The 16,108-nt window shown below is 51.1% G+C and overlaps 3 protein-coding genes across 3 annotated transcripts; 2 read left to right on the plus strand and 1 right to left on the minus strand.

The window, feature by feature from the left end:
* Positions 1-6,186: 6,186 nt before the first annotated feature.
* LOC131831286 (histone H2B type 1-F/J/L-like) lies at positions 6,187-6,737 on the plus strand (the record flags this gene model as incomplete). The annotated part of the gene is made up of 1 exon (XM_059173430.1): positions 6,187-6,737. A coding segment is annotated over one exon (483 nt), but the record flags the coding sequence as incomplete, so codon positions are not given.
* Positions 6,738-10,701: 3,964 nt separating this feature from the next.
* On the minus strand, positions 10,702-11,233 carry LOC131832715 (histone H2B type 3-B). The gene has a single exon (XM_059176079.1). The coding sequence runs from the start codon at positions 11,179-11,181 to the stop codon at positions 10,801-10,803; it is 381 nt and encodes a 126-aa protein (XP_059032062.1). The 5' UTR covers positions 11,182-11,233; the 3' UTR covers positions 10,702-10,800.
* A 197-nt stretch (positions 11,234-11,430) lies between these two features.
* Positions 11,431-12,023, plus strand: LOC131832714 (histone H2A type 3). The gene has a single exon (XM_059176078.1). It carries the CDS (start codon positions 11,494-11,496, stop codon positions 11,884-11,886), a length of 393 nt encoding a protein of 130 aa, XP_059032061.1. The 5' UTR covers positions 11,431-11,493; the 3' UTR covers positions 11,887-12,023.
* The last annotated feature ends 4,085 nt before the right edge of the window (positions 12,024-16,108 follow it).

A 16,108-nucleotide genomic window follows, 5' to 3' on the forward strand; every position in this document is an offset into this window, starting at 1 on the left:
AGTAAAATCTATTAAAAAAAAAAAAAAAAGAAAGAAAAAAAAAGAACACAGGGTGCTCAGGCCACCAGGACGGGCCAGACTCCAGATTCTGGCTCAGGTCATGGTCTCAGGGCCGTAAGATCGAGCCCTGCATCAGGCTCTGAGCTGGTTTGGAGCCTGCTTGGGATTCGTTCTCGCCCTCTCCCTCTGTCCCTCCAGCTGTCTTCCCCCCTCTGTCTCCTCCTCAAAAAATAATAGTAGTAACGTTAATAATAATAACAACACACAAAGGTAAAAGGGGCTTCTTTCCTTCAACGATTCATGCCACAGGTTGGAATTGCTCCCAGCGCCAGGTGCTATGAACTAGAACCGTTATGGAAAGAAAATTTTTGATTTTTTATCATCCCAACCCCTTTATGTTTTATTTTAAAGATTTTATTTATTTATCTGAGAGGTGGGGAGAGACAAAGACAGGGAGGGAGAGGAACACACAGACTGTGCCCTGAGCACGGAAGTGGACACGAGCTTGATCCCACAACCCCAAGATCATGGCCCGAGCCAAAGCCAAGAATCAGACATTGAACCGACCAAGCTGCCCAGGCACCCCCAAACCCCTTTATAATGACTCTGGTGACCCAACTCCCATGCACTGTTACCTGGTTTTCTTTCTCTGTCTGTGCTCCTGTTGGCCTTTCTCTCTGCCAGGAAATAGAGAATGTCATGACACCCAAGTCAGGACAGCTGCTGGACACCCACAGGGACGGAGGGGCTCCGGGAACCCACAGCCTTCATGGGGGAACACAGCTTCTCTGCAAAGAGCCATGAATCAGCAGGCCGGAAGTATGTCTGTGTAAATCCTCAGGGACATTAATGTGCAAAAGCAATCGCAAGTGTTAGTGCCAAAGAACGCTGGTCCTGGGGGCACTGGTCTCTCCTAAGGAGAAAGCAAAGATCCCCATTAGGCTGTGCATTCATGAAGCAGGTACACCATATATGCTCGGTGTGAACAAAGTCAGGCTGCCTTAGGGAGAAATCCAAACTGGACTGATATGTGGGGGCTGGAGAGAGTCTTTTCCCTTGTGCCTCTGCCTTCCCCACCTCCCTCCGCCTCCCTCTTCCTGTTTCCTCCCCCTCCCTCTTCCTCCTTCCCTCCCCCATCCCTCCATTCCTTCTTAGAAAAGCTCAGCTTGCCCTACAGTGTTCCATCAGTCAATACACCATGTTGCCCTTGACCCCAGGACAAGCGTCTCCGTCAGCTCAGGTTGCTGGGATAAATGCCACTGACCAGGCCACTTGAAGAGCAGACATTCACTCCTCAAGGTTCCAGGGGCCGGGAGTCCAAGATCAGGGTGCCAGACATTGGGTTCCTGGTGATGTCTCTCTTCAAGTCTTGCAGAGGGCTCCTTCTCACCAGGCCCTCCCATGGAACAGAGTGAGAAGCAAGTGCTGTCCTGCCTCTTCTTACAGGGACACTAATCCCACCCCAGCACCATGACTTCCTGTAACCCTACTCTCCTCTTAAAGGCCCCACATCCCGACACCAAACCCCTGGGGATGACATTTCAGCATGTGAATCTGGGGGAGACCCCCACAGTAGCAACCAGGAGAGTCTGGTCCTGACCTTCTGGCACTCACCAGCCTCTACGTGTGGGTAGAGGGACTCACAAATCTTAGCAGCTACACAGAAACCCAGCCTCCTACACAAGGCCCCTCCCAGAAATGCTCCCCTCCTACCCCACACCCCAGGGATGCCAGAAACCCCAGCAGGACCTGGTGGAGGACCAATGTTCAGAAGGCTGGCAGCCCCAGGGTGGGTGAGGGGACTGTGGGGGCAAATGGCTAGGATCACCCCCCCACAAGCACCGCATAGAGCCTGGGGCACCCAGGACAAGCTTCTCGGACCTGTAAGCTTGGTCCACATCGGGGCCAGCCCAAGAAGCACCCTGAGCTGGCTTCAGTGCCCTGCTTGGTCATCCAGCAAGTCTCAGTAGTCTTGGGATGAGATGCCAGGATGCTCATTTTACATGAGTTCCTGTACATGGTGTCCCTGGCTTTGCACCCTACCCATATCACGACCTCCCCAAACCAGGTTGTTGGTCGCACAAACTCTCTCCTCCCAGACATCACAAATGTGCTGACTGCCTCAGTGTCCACTGAGACGGAAGGACAGCTTCTGAATGGTAAGTTGTGAGAAGATGTCTGAGAAGTGTGAGCCAAAGGCACAGTCCCAAGGAAAACCCTTCTTGCTGGGAGCACACCTCCTGTGGAAGGTCAGGCCTCTGGCCTCTTCCAGTGGTGCTGGGAGGTGAGACCCATCGCATATGTGCATTACCCAGCAACTCTCCCAGAGGACACAGTATCTGCCAAAGTGGTTTGCATAAAGCTCTCTCTATTTTCTTAAGTGCCTTGTATTCAAAGACTTTATCTTTTTAACAGAATCAGTGACTGTGGAAGTCGGTGCAATTTCATCTATAATGTCATCTTTCTATAGCAGCAGAAATTATACAACCTCTGACTCTTTTTTTGATCAGAGACATAAACACAGAGCAAAGCATTTGTGTTTTAAGATTTTTCTTCTACTCACCCCATCATGAGTGGCGTTCCTTCCTTCTTCAAATTGAAATGAAGTTCACTATTCAAACTATTTAAAATCCGAGGTTGCACTTAGCTTGGTGCTTGGCCCCAGTCAACCTAATTTCCAGGGTCAGCTCTCGCCTCAGGGGCTTTTTAACTTGGGACATATTTTCTTCAGCCTTCTGCTACCCATCTGTAAAATGGAGTTGATGACAGTGCACTCCTGGAAAGCTTGTTATGGGCACCACATTGAATTAAGTATTTAATAAATGGTTACCTAGCTCATCATGAGCTCTATAAAAATGCTTGCTAAATCAACTACATATTTTTAAGGTAAACAGATGAAATGGTTAATGCTCAGTATGTCCAAAGCAGCTCAGGCACCCACAAGTCAAGAGGCCCATGGACCTCAGAGGACATATTTGCATGTGGAAGGTTTTTGTGTTGGTATCTTGAAGGAATCTTGCTAACTGCCCTGAAGCTGTGAGCCATTGCATCTTGGGGGGCACCATTAGGTTTCCTGGCCTACTTGAAGAATGCCCTGGGTGATTAAAGTGGCCAGGAAAGTGACACCACCCCCCAGATCTGAGCTGTTTGAAATACAGATTCTGAGTCAATACCTTTGATGTGGGGCCCAAGATTCTGCATTTCTGACTAATAAGGTGGAAGTAAGTGAGAAACGTGAAATTCCTAACAGCTTTTGTTTTTCTCTTGGCATTTAACATATAGGGAAACTTAACTCAGGGTTATAGTGTGGAGGCCGAGAAAATTAAGGCCATCCCACCTCAACTTTAGCTAATGAGGGAAACAGAGGCAGAAGAAAATCATTAAAATTCCTTACTTACTGACAAGCCCCTGAAACAGACAGAGTGGGTCTCCCCTGGGGACTTAAGTGTCCTCACCTTGAGGTTTTGCTAAGGACAATCCTAGCCTGACCAACCCCCTACCCCAACAGGTCCAACCAGGATCCCATAAGTCTACTTTAACAATTCCTTTATCTCTAAACCTCCAAGATAGTGTCAAGAATCATGCCCAAGCATATGGCCCACTGATAGACATCTAAAGGGTCTCACAAGAAGATTTTTATTATTGGTAATAAATAATCTTTCTCCCAACAATGCTAGCCCCTCAAGGTCCTGGAGACCTTGCTTCCAAAATTCCTTAGAGACTTAATCCACTTTGTCCTCACCTACCCCCAGTCCACCCCTACTCTGCCTTTAAAAACTCTGACTGTAATCTGGTTTGGGGTCCAAGTCCCTACTCCGTTGTGTCAGGTATACTTGGGCCCAAGCTTAAGCTTGTCAAATAAACCCTCGTGTGATTGCATCGGTGCTTGGCTCCTTGATGGTCTCTCAGATGTGAAAACATATAGGTGTCGGATCGGTGGCTCCTGGAATGCAGGCGGAACAATAGAAATGACTAGAAATGACGGCAGGGATCGCCAACTTCCAGCAACCCCCTTCCTTAACCGTTGACTCTCCCACCAGAAGAATGTCTGCCCAGGTCAAGGCTCCATAGGTAACCCGATACCTATGCATGAAACAGAAGTATCAGGAGCCCCCCCCCCATACCCTCTGATTACCAAATACCTTACCGTGTATGGATGTGAACCCATGCCCTGCCTTAGCCAGATAGAAGACCCTGGGCGACTCCCTCCCAGCGCAACTTCGCTGACTCACTGACTCCCCACTCTGGAGTCACCGAACCTCAAACGTCGCCAGAGAGTGCCCACCTCCTCCCAGTGTGACTTTCCTGTCTCCCCTTCTTCTGAGCCCTGAAACTTCGCCTTCGCAGGAGAGTGCCTTTAATAAATCTTGCCTTGTTCCTACCTTGCCTGGTGTTGTGTTTACCTCGCCTGCAAAACTTTACAATAGGAATTAATTAAATGAGGAGACAACTCAAGAACTGGTAACTTCTGATAAAAAAACAAGACAATAGTGCTCTAATTAATTCCTATTGTAAAGTTTTGCAGGCGAGGTAAACACAACACCATGCGAGGTAGGCGAGGGTATGTGCTTTGGTGAGTGCTGTGAAGTGTGTAAACCTGGTGATTCACAGACCTGTACCCCCCCTGGGTATAAAAATATATGTTTATAAACAATAAAAAATTAAAAAAAAAAAAAGACAATAGGTCCAAAATGGAGTGCCTTATGCTAAGGGCCACAACACCTAAGCAAGACTCAGTGTTTTGAAAGTGTCAGATCTCCCAGGATGGAGCCTGTCAGGAATCCCATGATCAGCCCCAGTGAGATGATAGGCCCCTGCTGTCCTATAAAAGGAAATTGACCTTGCAATAATGCTTTCTTTGCTTTATGTGACTTCTTGTTCACGTTCAGTTCTGTCTATACATGTTTTTCATTTTGTACTGCTCCTTAGAACTCCTTTATATCTGTTCAATTGGATTCTGCCTGGTTCTCTCCCATTTTTGCTCAAACAAATTATTAACATTTTTAATAGGCCTCAGCTTATCTTTTAACAGTTCCATAAGCCTGTGTTCTAGTGAGAAGCCTAGTTAGAGAACACTAGCATTTGACCGTGGGATTTTTTAAAGATTTATTTCTTTGAGAGAGAGAGAGTGGACCCCCGACGTGTGGACGTGTGCCCACGAGTGGGGGCCAGGGAGAAAGAATCTTCAAGCAGACAACCCCTTGAGCATCCAGTTGAGGGCCTGGATCCCACCACCCAGAGATCACGACCCTAAATCACGACCCTAAATCACGACCCTAGATCACGACCCCAGATCCCCACCTGAGCCAAAACCAAGAATGCAGCTCAACCCACTGCGCCCGGCAGGTGCCCCTAAGCATAGCATATTTTAGCAGACTTGAAGAGATCCTATGTATCAAGCACTTACCGCGTACCTGTCACTGCAGAGGGGATTAGTCAGCCTTGAAAGAAGCAACTGGAAGGAGGGCTATTTCCCTTGACACAGATTCATTTCCTCCCTCCAGCTGAAAGTCGCCCTGCAGCTGCACTTCCAAGAGAAGTACCTTACTGTATTTTAAGTGTTTCCTAAGAATACCTTTGGATTTGCTCATGAGCCCTTAAACTGGCCTCGCGGAGGGGGTGGGGGAGGAAACGGTGGGAAGTAAATAGTTGAGTTATTCCCGTTCCCCTCGGCTCAGTAAGGATCAGCTTCTCCTCCCCAGCCTTTGGCCTCAGAAGTGCGCTTGCCCCTTGACTGGAGGTGATGGAGACGCAGGGTTAGACCGGGTTTTACTTCTTTATTTTACTATTCGTATACCCTTCCTTTTCGGTCCCATCGAGAACCTACGACTAAACAAAGAAGTCCCTCTGGCCGGGAACAAAGAAGCTCAACCTGACAGCCCGCGCGCGGCGCCCCGTCTCCGGATTGGCTGGATTGCCGTCCAGTAGAAAAGAAGAGCCGGCATCTTCTATTTGTAAACCTTCTCGGCGGGCGCTGCCAGCGGCCCAATCTGATTCCAGCGATTTGGAGCCTTCATTTGAATATGGGACGGTCAATAGCGCTGCCTGCCCAGCCTACGCATGTGGGGGCCTCCACGTCGTCCCGCCGGCTTGAGCGCATCTCCGGGCCCGGCCGCCCCTCCTCGGCCTCCGTTGTCCCCGCCCTGGCCGCAGTCGCCCGTAGTCCTGCTTTCGCCCCTGCCCTGAAGCCGCCCCCATCTGCCTCGGTGGCCGCCCCGGCCGTCCCGCCGCCATCCCCATCCGTACCCTACCCCGCTGCCGTCCCCATCCGCCGGGCCCGCCACCCCTACCCCCCACGCCAGGCCAGAACCCTCTTGTTCGGCGCTCGCGCCCAAGAAGGGCTCCAAGAAGGCCGTCACCAAGGCGCAGAAGAAGGACGGCAAGAAGCGCAAGCGCAGCCGCAAGGAGAGCTACTCCATCTACGTGTACAAGGTGTTCAAGCAGGTGCACCCCGACACTGGCATCTCGTCCAAGGCCATGGGCATCATGAACTCCTTCGTCAACGACATCTTCGAGCGCATCGCCAGCGAGGCCTCCCGCCTGGCGCACTACAACAAGCGCTCGACCATCACGTCCCGCGAGGTGCAGACGGCCGTGCGCCTGCTGCTGCCCGGCGAGCTGGCCAAGCATGCCGTGTCCGAGGGCACCAAGTACACCAGCTCCAAGTGAGGCGCGCCGGCCACCTCAGAACCCAAAGGCTCTTTTCAGAGCGGCCTCTGGGCGCAGAAGGGAGCGTGCCATCCGGTCTGACTGTGAGGGGCTGTTCCATGGGGGAACTGGGGCACAAGACCCGGCCAGAGCCAAGCTCCTTCAAAGGCGCGTACCCTGCAAAAGCCTCTTGGGTCTGTCTCCAGCGAGCCAGCAACTGAAGAGGGAGGGCGCCTTGGCTTTAGGCGGGGACCCGGTGGGGTGAGGGTGAGCATCACCTCCAGGAAGTCCTCGGACCATCCTCCCCACCAGCGACCCCCCTGTCTCTGAATGGGTGAGATCAGGTACGCTGGGCGCGACGTGAGTGAGGCCCTGGGTGTTGTGGCGCAGCCTTGGCGGTGGCGCCTGTTCCTGTTGCCTCACTAGACCCAGAAGCTTCTGGCCAAAACCAAGAGTCTTGGGTTTAAGTAGTTTTTTATGCGGACTACGCGTTTCTGCTGGGAAAAAGGAAAATGGCAGATTGTGCCCTCCGCCCTCTTAGTCCGCTAAAAATCCTCCTAGTAGGAGGATTTTTTGCTCATTCTTTTTTCGAAAAACGTGCATACTTTTAACAGAAGCCCAGTAAACCGTGAAAGAGCATTTTTATTTTTTTTTTAATTCAGTTAGCCAACTTATATGTAGTATATCATCAGTGTCAGATGAAGATTTTAATAACTTACCAGTTTCATGTAACACCCAGTGGAAAGAGCCTTTTTAAGAAAACGAAAGGAAGGCATTTAAGAACAAAACAAAACAAGGTGAACCATATGCAAAGGAGGTATAATTTGCCTCCTTCATAACCAAAGCACTAGGCCTGACAGGTCAAGCTGCCCTCACCCTAAAAAACATCCCGCTGTTCTAATGACTCCCAAACTACAAAGAACACCTCCAAGAGCATTCTGTCTCTGAAAGCCAGCAGGCCTCCCAGGATTTGGATTCGACACTTGATTCCCTCAGGTGGGCGCTGCCCCCTTTCTTCTCCCCCAGGGGACTCTGGCCATCTCCAGTGACTACCACGCTCCCATCAGCATTTAACCTTTTATACAGTAGATTGATTGCTTTTGTAGATTTTATTAAAGGGATAGCCCCTGCCACTCCATCTCTGGTTTACTCCATACTAATTAGCAAATATGACTTGGAATTTTTAGCTGAGATGGGGGTAGGGGAGTGGTCTTAAATGCGCCTCAGACAGGAAACTTGCGAAATTCCTCCAGTGCCTTCCAGATCTGAGCGTTTATTTCATGATCTCAAACCCAGAGGATTCCACCACTGTTGGGCCCTCCCTCTCCAAGCCTATGCACTGTCAGTACCCCGCATTGTCAGCATTTCCTCCAACCTCCAGCTTAATGTAAATAACATTTCTGTTTCTCTTCTGTAGCCCTATTACAAATGTGGGCTCTGTACTCAATTTCCCTCCATTTCTTGATTATAAATTCTCAACACCCTGCATCTTCCTTTATAGATGCGCTGGGAGGAGAGGCTCAACCAGGCCCATTCTCTGTCTGGGGCTGCTGCTGGCTTTCTCTGTAGCCTCCACCCTACTGTTGAGCACACAGATGCAGTCTTTTTTTTTTTTCTTTGTTTTTTTCATGATAATGAAGTGTGCGTACTAGAGCAGTGAAAAGACAGAAATTAATCTGCATTTTGCATTATCCAGAACAAGACACTTTCATACCATTGTATTTGAGAATTGTTTCTTCAGCTTCTATTTTATTTTTATTGCCTACTGCTAGCCCAATCACACACTGCTGGAGACAAGTTTCATTTTATTGAACCTATGTCTTGGGCTCATAAGTCAGGCAGAGAATCGTGGATCTGGGAGACTAGTTTCCTGTTACCAGAAGTGCTCGAGATAGACTCCTAGTCCACCTGAGTAGAGGGCTGAGGGCACAGACCCCCCCCCCCCCAGGACACCCCTGCTTCACAGTGGAGGGCTGGATTCTGTAGTGCTCATTATGAATCAGATATCTCTTAACAAGTGTTGATGTTGATGACAAACGACCGTTTTCAAATTTTGGAATTATAACTAGGAGGGAGAGATTTGAGTAAAATAGCCATGACAAAATTTCTGTATGTATGGGTTTGTTTGGGTGTTTTTGTTTTGTTTTGTTTGTAAATATTGTTTCAGAGCATGTAGCTTAAAAAAAAAAAAGGGAAAGGGAAAGCGAGGAGGCACATCACTGTCACTGTAACCACTGTCACTGTAACCACGACAATACTGTATGTGCCCATGGATGCATAAAGGGAGCCCACAAGGTAGGGAAAACCCATCAATCTCACTGAATGACATAGGTGTCACTAATATTCTGATTATTACTTATAATTATATTTAATGTCTATGTACCAAAACATGTTTTCAGCAATTACATACTGTCCAGATGATTTTTTAAACACTTTTTGTCACCTACAAAAATTTTTAAGTTACAATTTACATATCTCTTATTTATTTATTATTTTTTGGATAAAGAAAGGTCATGGATAAAACACTTAAAAATAAATCTTACATTTGGATGAAATTCCGAGAAGTGCAATGGGAATGAGTTCAGGGAGAAAAAAAGATCATCTAGACTATCTCAGCGTTAACCAAGAATTTGATCATGTGTTTTATGAATTATGGTATCTAATTGCTATTTCAATAGATACCTTGAAAAGATCGTGTGTCCTCAATAAAAAAGATTTTGAAAACGTATAAAAGCTCAAGAACTTTACAAATATTCAGACATTTCTTTACAATTTTTGGTTGTGACCATTTTGCTTTTTAAAACGTCCTGTGTTGGGATTTGCGTCCTTGTTAACTATTAGAACTAAGGAAAAAAATATTTTAGATGCCAACCGAAAAACGCGTGAGGTTTCCAATCCCTTTAGCCTGGACCCACGCAGAAGGAGTGGGTGGGTGGGCTTCAGCGCTGGGGCCGGGTGACGTTCCCTCCTCAGACACCCCCTACCCCCACCCCCCAGGCGGTACCCAACCGGCTTCCTTTGGAGAGATGATTTGGAAAAACACGATTGTTCTCTTTCATTGTGTATTATGTGTTCCCTGCCTGAGCTGAAGACACTACCTTTCTATCCATCTAAGACTCAAAACGGCTCAAAGAAAGCGATTGTTGGGCATCTCTTATTTGCAAATAAGAAAAGCCAAGCGAAGCAAAAGGAAAAGCGACGTCTTTTCCCAAGTGAAGACTCTTTGTGCTGAAGCGCTTTCTCTGAGCCAAGATGACACTTTCCAAATTAAATGCCCTAAATTCAAAGGGGAATTGTGTCACTGACGCTTCCCAGAAAATAAAAGTGTAACTGAGAGGGAAAGGAGCTAATTTGTTCATAAAAGGTGGAATTACAGAGGATTACAGACATCTTGAGCTGATGCCCCCCCATCCCCGCATAGGTTACAGCTACCCGCAGGTTTCGTCTTATTACATCTGGCTCCCGCGCAGAGACGCTTCCATTTCCCTTTCGGTTCCAAATATTCTGCCGCTGCAAGATCCAGCCACGCAAACACCCTCCCAGAACCGTTCACCGCTCCAGGATGACGACGCCTGGTCCAGGCAGGGATGACGAGGTCTGGTCCGGTGGGGGGGCGGGGGGGGGGGGAGATGACGAGATCTGGTCTGGGTAAGGAAGCAGCTCCAGGCGCTACCGCCCGGGCCAGGCAACCACAGAGTCCTCACCTCCGGGGTTCATTCATCAGGGACACTGGGGAGGGACGGTAGACACAAGGGCCTCCTGGAGGTGCCCCGCGCCCCTCACCCACAGGCGCACTCCACGCGCGCAAAGGCCGGGATACACTCTGCAGCCACCAGAGGATGCAGAAGCTCAAGGCTCCGACTTCGACTGGTGACGCATGAATAGCCCCAAGAAAAGGGGAGGGTGGACATGGGATCCTTGAACGCCTGGCCAGGATTCCCGTCCCAGAACTCTGCACAGAATAGCTCCATATTCTTGCTCACACTCACACACTAACGTACGCACGCACACATCCCCAACCACCAGGAAACCGCTAGGACGCACAATACGTAATTGGTTCACATAACAATCCTTGACCGTGTTCGAAACCCTTTTTCGATTGTGTGGGTGGCTCTGAAAAGAGCCTTTGGGTTCCGGGGCGGCCGGTGCGCCTCACTTGGAGCTGGTGTACTTGGTGACAGCCTTGGTGCCCTCGGACACGGCATGCTTGGCCAGCTCGCCGGGCAGCAGCAGGCGCACGGCCGTCTGCACCTCGCGGGACGTGATGGTCGAGCGCTTGTTGTAGTGCGCCAGGCGGGAGGCCTCGCTGGCGATGCGCTCGAAGATGTCGTTGACGAAGGAGTTCATGATGCCCATGGCCTTGGACGAGATGCCAGTGTCGGGGTGCACCTGCTTGAGCACCTTGTACACGTAGATGGAGTAGCTCTCCTTGCGGCTGCGCTTGCGCTTCTTGCCGTCCTTCTTCTGCGCCTTGGTGACGGCCTTCTTGGAGCCCTTCTTGGGCGCGGGCGCCGATTTGGACGGATCAGGCATGGCTGCAGATCTCTCCAAACAAAAAGAAGAGAGAGCCGGAGCAACTCTATTTATACGTCCCGTATGCAAATGAAGGATCCAGAGTTCCTCGTTCCTGATAGGCTCAAGTGCTACGTCACGTCACCACTGGAAAAATGCGCATGCAAATTAGGGGATGGCGGTCTCCTCTTCTGATTGGTGGATGTCCTATCCAATCGGAAAAGGCCAGCTCGGCTACCTCTGGACCATATATAAGGGCTCACCGGGCCTAGCGGCGTCGTTGCTACTGGCGTCTTTTTTCAGGTTTTTACTCTCCCCGCGCCCGACTTGGAGATGTCTGGCCGAGGCAAGCAGGGCGGCAAGGCGCGTGCCAAGGCCAAGTCTCGCTCTTCGCGGGCCGGCCTGCAGTTCCCGGTGGGCCGCGTGCACCGCCTGCTCCGCAAGGGCAACTATTCGGAGCGGGTTGGGGCGGGCGCGCCCGTGTACCTGGCGGCCGTGCTCGAGTACCTGACGGCCGAGATCCTGGAGCTGGCGGGCAACGCGGCGCGCGACAACAAGAAGACGCGCATCATCCCGCGCCACCTGCAGCTGGCCATCCGCAACGACGAGGAGCTCAACAAGCTGCTGGGCCGCGTCACCATCGCGCAGGGCGGCGTGCTGCCCAACATCCAGGCCGTGCTGCTCCCCAAGAAGACCGAGAGCCACCACAAGGCCAAGGGCAAGTGAGGCCGCGGAGGCGGGCCGATAACGGCCGCGCGCCCCAGGGGCCCCGTGACACCAAAGGCTCTTTTCAGAGCCACCCCCAGCCTCAAGAAAAGAGCCGCACTGAGCACAATTCCGTTCCTTGTCTTAAGGCTGCGACCTCCCGGGCGCACGGGGAACCGGGCACGAGGCACGATCCGTGCTGGTGTGCCGCCGCGGGTGCGCACGTACGCGTGGCTGCCCTCCCCCCAGGCTACCGCTCGCCGGGAAGGTGCCTGTCCCTGTGCTACTGGGCCACGTTGAGCCGCCAGGAAGAGGCCGTTTGCCCACTCCGGGCCTGCAGAACCCGGTGGGTTCACTGGGTACTGGAGAAGCGTCCTTCGTGGAGAGAAGGGGCCCCATAAACCTTAGGATTTACATTTAAAAATGGGAAGGTGCTTGAGCGGGACGATGTTTCGAAGTTTTTGGAAACCATCCGAGTTCCGATCTGATCTGAACACGAGGGTCTCGGAAAGGGTTCCTGTTCTAGAGGCGTTTGCAATCTTTTCTAAGAAACCAATTTTAAGGTGAGTTAACTTTTTAAAGAAAATGTTACTGTAAATAGAATGTTTAAAAGAATTTAAATTGTTCAGTCTGAGTTGGTGAAACATGAATCCGAGTCCTTTAGGCTGATAGCTAAAATGAGAGAATAAGACAATTTGTCCACTGAGTTTCGTCAGGAAAACTAGGTTTGTGACTTCAGTCTGCGTAAAGTATTATCAGATCATGTAATATGGGTGTGGCTATTTCGGAAGGGGACTGTCCACGAGCTCCATGTGGTGTAATAAAGGAGTTGGACAATCCCAAGGGTCCTGGCCAAGTCGTGGAGGCAGAGGGATTCACTGGTTGATTCGTAATAATTTCTTTTAAGACAGCATCTGGCACAGTTTGATCACTTGTTATTTCTACTATCTTTGTCTTTATTGTTTTCATTAATTTTTTACAGCAGTAAAGACAGGCTGGTGAGACAGTTCAGGAGTATTATGTAATTTGCACTTCCTAAAATTAGGTCTACTCAACCAGGGCTCCCTAGACACCATCTGGAGCTCAGCACACATCTGCTGGTCTTAGGAAAACAGCCTCCTGCTGTGAAAGAAATAAACACCCAGGGAGTACAAGGCTGACCTATCCACGTGGACCAGAACATAGGACTCCACTGCAGCAGAGGAACCTAGCAGAGCACGTGTCTCAGCAGGCCCCATGTCAGGGACCCAAGCTGCAAGGATGTCCAAGACCCTAGAGAGCCTTCTGGAAATCGAGCTGGCCATTGTGTGTCCAGTGACCGTCTTCAGCTCTAGCAGAAATTTGTGTTTATGCATTGATACTGATATAGGTCATTGTATGTCGTCAAATCCCTCCGTGGATTTAAGAAATGATGAATTTTCAGGGGCAGGGGGCTGAGGTTTGCCGAGTCTTTCTGGGGAGCTCCCGATTTTTTATTCCAGAAGTGGGACACGAAGTGGGAGGCTGTGCAGTGGTGGGGGGCGGACACTGTTCTTAGAGGCAGCCCTTCGTCCGTCATCTCCAAGGCTGAGCTGTCCCCTGTAAAGACCAAGAAGCCACCAGAGCTGTTCGGGGGTCAGTGATTTAAAATTGAACACAAGGGTGCAGTTTCTCAGGTGTCCTGGCCGCCTGTGGCCAGCAGCCTCACATTGGACAGCAGGGGAACAGAACAGCACCGTCCTCATGGAAAATTCAACTGCACAGCTCTGGTCTAGTGTCTGATGGATCCTCTCTGTCAGGGCTTACCTGGCTCAGATATGTGATAATATGCTCAGAGCTGCCCACCTGGGCAACAGGAAGCCCCTCGGACCCTCGCTTCCATAAGAAAGCAGCACATGGCCCTGCAGTCCCACGCCCAGGTACCCACAATGACTTAGTGACTTGTATGTTCCCAAAGCCAGAAACAGCCCAAACGTCCCCACAGACAAATGTGTAAGTGAACTGTGGAACGCCATTCAACCACACTGTGGCACTGGCCTGCGCTACCATGAGAATGAGCCTCAAAAACATGTCTACCAGGGAAGCCAGACAAAAGGGCCACATGGGGTGTGATCCCATGTCTAAACAATAGCCAGAATGGATGGGGCCATACAGGTGGGGAGGAGATCCATGCTTGCCAGTCGCTGGGGAAGGAGGGGAGATGGGGCAGACCGCTAGCCTCTACAGAGCCTGGAGATCGGAGGCCTGTTCCCAGCTCACTATGGCAAGTCCCATGTACCCTATCCCCCGGCCTGGGATTACCTCTGCCATGCTCTCCACGTCCCTGTGGGGTGAGTAGTTTATTGAGAAAGGTGAGCCCGGGAGGTACAAAGTCCCACAGGAAGAATGCAGTAACATTCACAACCACAGCCAGGTAAGTACTCCCAGCTTCTGGAATTCTCTACTCCCTTGGGCCAGGTTCCATCACACAAACTGCCCTTCTCCTGGGCCTGGATGGGTTTGTCCTAGCCCCTGCCCCACATTGGGTAGCTCCTCCCTGCTCTGTCCACTTCCAATGTGGTCAACAATCTCTCAAGGGGGGCGGGGGTGGGGGCTCATTCAGTGAAATGTCTGCCTTTGGCGCAGATCATGATCCCGGGGTCCTGGGAAGCAGTCCCACATTGGGGTCCCTGCTGGGGAGGCTGCTGCTTCTCCTCCCAGATTCTGCCTCTCCCCACCAAATGTGATCTCTCTCTCTCTCTCTCTCTCTCTCAAGTGGATGAATAAATTCTTTAAAAAATGAAAAATTGTTTTTAAAAATGAAAATTTTCTAAAATTTAAAAAAGACTCTCAAGTGAACAAGCGTAAAGGACCCCCTCAATTTACGTATTCACTTGGACCATGAACTAGAGTGTTAGGGGACATGCCCTGAGGAGGTCCTGGTAGAGAGCTAGAGAGCTGTCAGGTCTGGGCGGAGCCCAGCTGCTCCACCCCCATGCTGCTCTCCTGCGCATGGAGGTCCCAGGCCTGGTCACCAGAACTGACCTCTTGCTCCCAGGAGGGTCTGTTTCCATGCACTGGTCACCAAGCTTCACCAAGACTTTGCTCTTCTCTCCGTTCTCACCCAGCAAAACCTTTAGAATTGCATCCGCCGCTCTGCCCACTCCCCTCCGTGTGGGTGGCTGGATCCCAGGCAGCTCTCTGGGGAGACCACATCCTGGCGCCCCCCCTCCTCCCCTGAGACCATGGGGCCCATGACCACCTCTCCTGCCAGCACTGCCCTCAGGCCTCGAAGACACCTTTCCTTACCCACTGCCCTGTCCGCAGCTCACCCCAGCCACGGACAGCCCTACTTGGATCCTGTCTTGCCAGTTTTCTCCTGCAGCATGATGGAACAGCCCCAAGTGTTTCAGCCGTGAAGGGTCTGGGGTTTGGGGGGAGGCGGAGGGGTGTTTATCTGGTAGGTCAGTGGTTGATGTGAAGTCTCCTAGGAAAGCTCTGCTCCAAAGAGCCCCCGTTGCAACCCTGGGGGCCTTGTGTCTTCCTGTATCTAGGCTCTCTCCAAGGATAGTTCAACTTCCTCATGCTGTCCCCTGAGGACAGAGTCCCCTGAGGCCCAGCCTGCACAATGGGACTCATGGCCCATGCTGAGGTTCACAAAAAGTCTTGAGGCTTGCTGAGTACCCAGTTTGAAGAAATTTCCACCATCCATGAGAGCCATGCTGTCGTACACCACAGGTCCTGGGGTTCAACGAGAGGTGTCCTCTCTCCTCCTGCTCTCATTCCAGCCAGGGCAGAGGTGCGGCCCAAATGCCACCCCTGGCAGCTGCCTTCCTGGAGATGCAGGCTCCTACCCTGCTACCAGGGAGTGCTCCCCTCTCCTGGCGGCCAGCCTGCACCCTCCACCGGAGGCACACCCCCATGGCTGCACCTCTTCATGGTCCCCCCAGCCAGCTTCGCCCACGTGGAAATCATCAGCACATGGGGAATGTCGGAAAGCAGGTCCTGTCCGTGGAGAGTCCGGAAGTACACCTGTAGTGCCCTCACCACCAAAATACATATGACCCCATTCTAATGTCCAGAACTTGTTAGTGTGATCTTATTTGGGGACAGGGTCTCTGCAGGTGTCATGAAAAGATCTCGAGATGAGAAGGTCATCCTGGATCAGGCAGTAGATACAAACATGCACTCCATGGTTAAGAAGCACTCTTGGCTTCTGGGCAGGCCAGGCCTCCCTTCGGCCATGCATTCCGCTCTCTGCAATCCCATTTCCTCAGCCTGGCTG

The sequence above is a fragment of the Mustela lutreola genome, chromosome 5, assembly GCF_030435805.1.
Source record: "Mustela lutreola isolate mMusLut2 chromosome 5, mMusLut2.pri, whole genome shotgun sequence".
Taxonomy (NCBI): domain Eukaryota; kingdom Metazoa; phylum Chordata; class Mammalia; order Carnivora; family Mustelidae; genus Mustela; species Mustela lutreola.

Coding starts and splice junctions, on each gene's coding strand:
- LOC131832714 (XM_059176078.1), top strand. CDS start 11,494: ATGTCTGGCCGAGGCAAGCAGGGCGGCAAGGCGCGTGCCAAGGCCAAG.
- LOC131832715 (XM_059176079.1), bottom strand. CDS start 11,181: ATGCCTGATCCGTCCAAATCGGCGCCCGCGCCCAAGAAGGGCTCCAAG.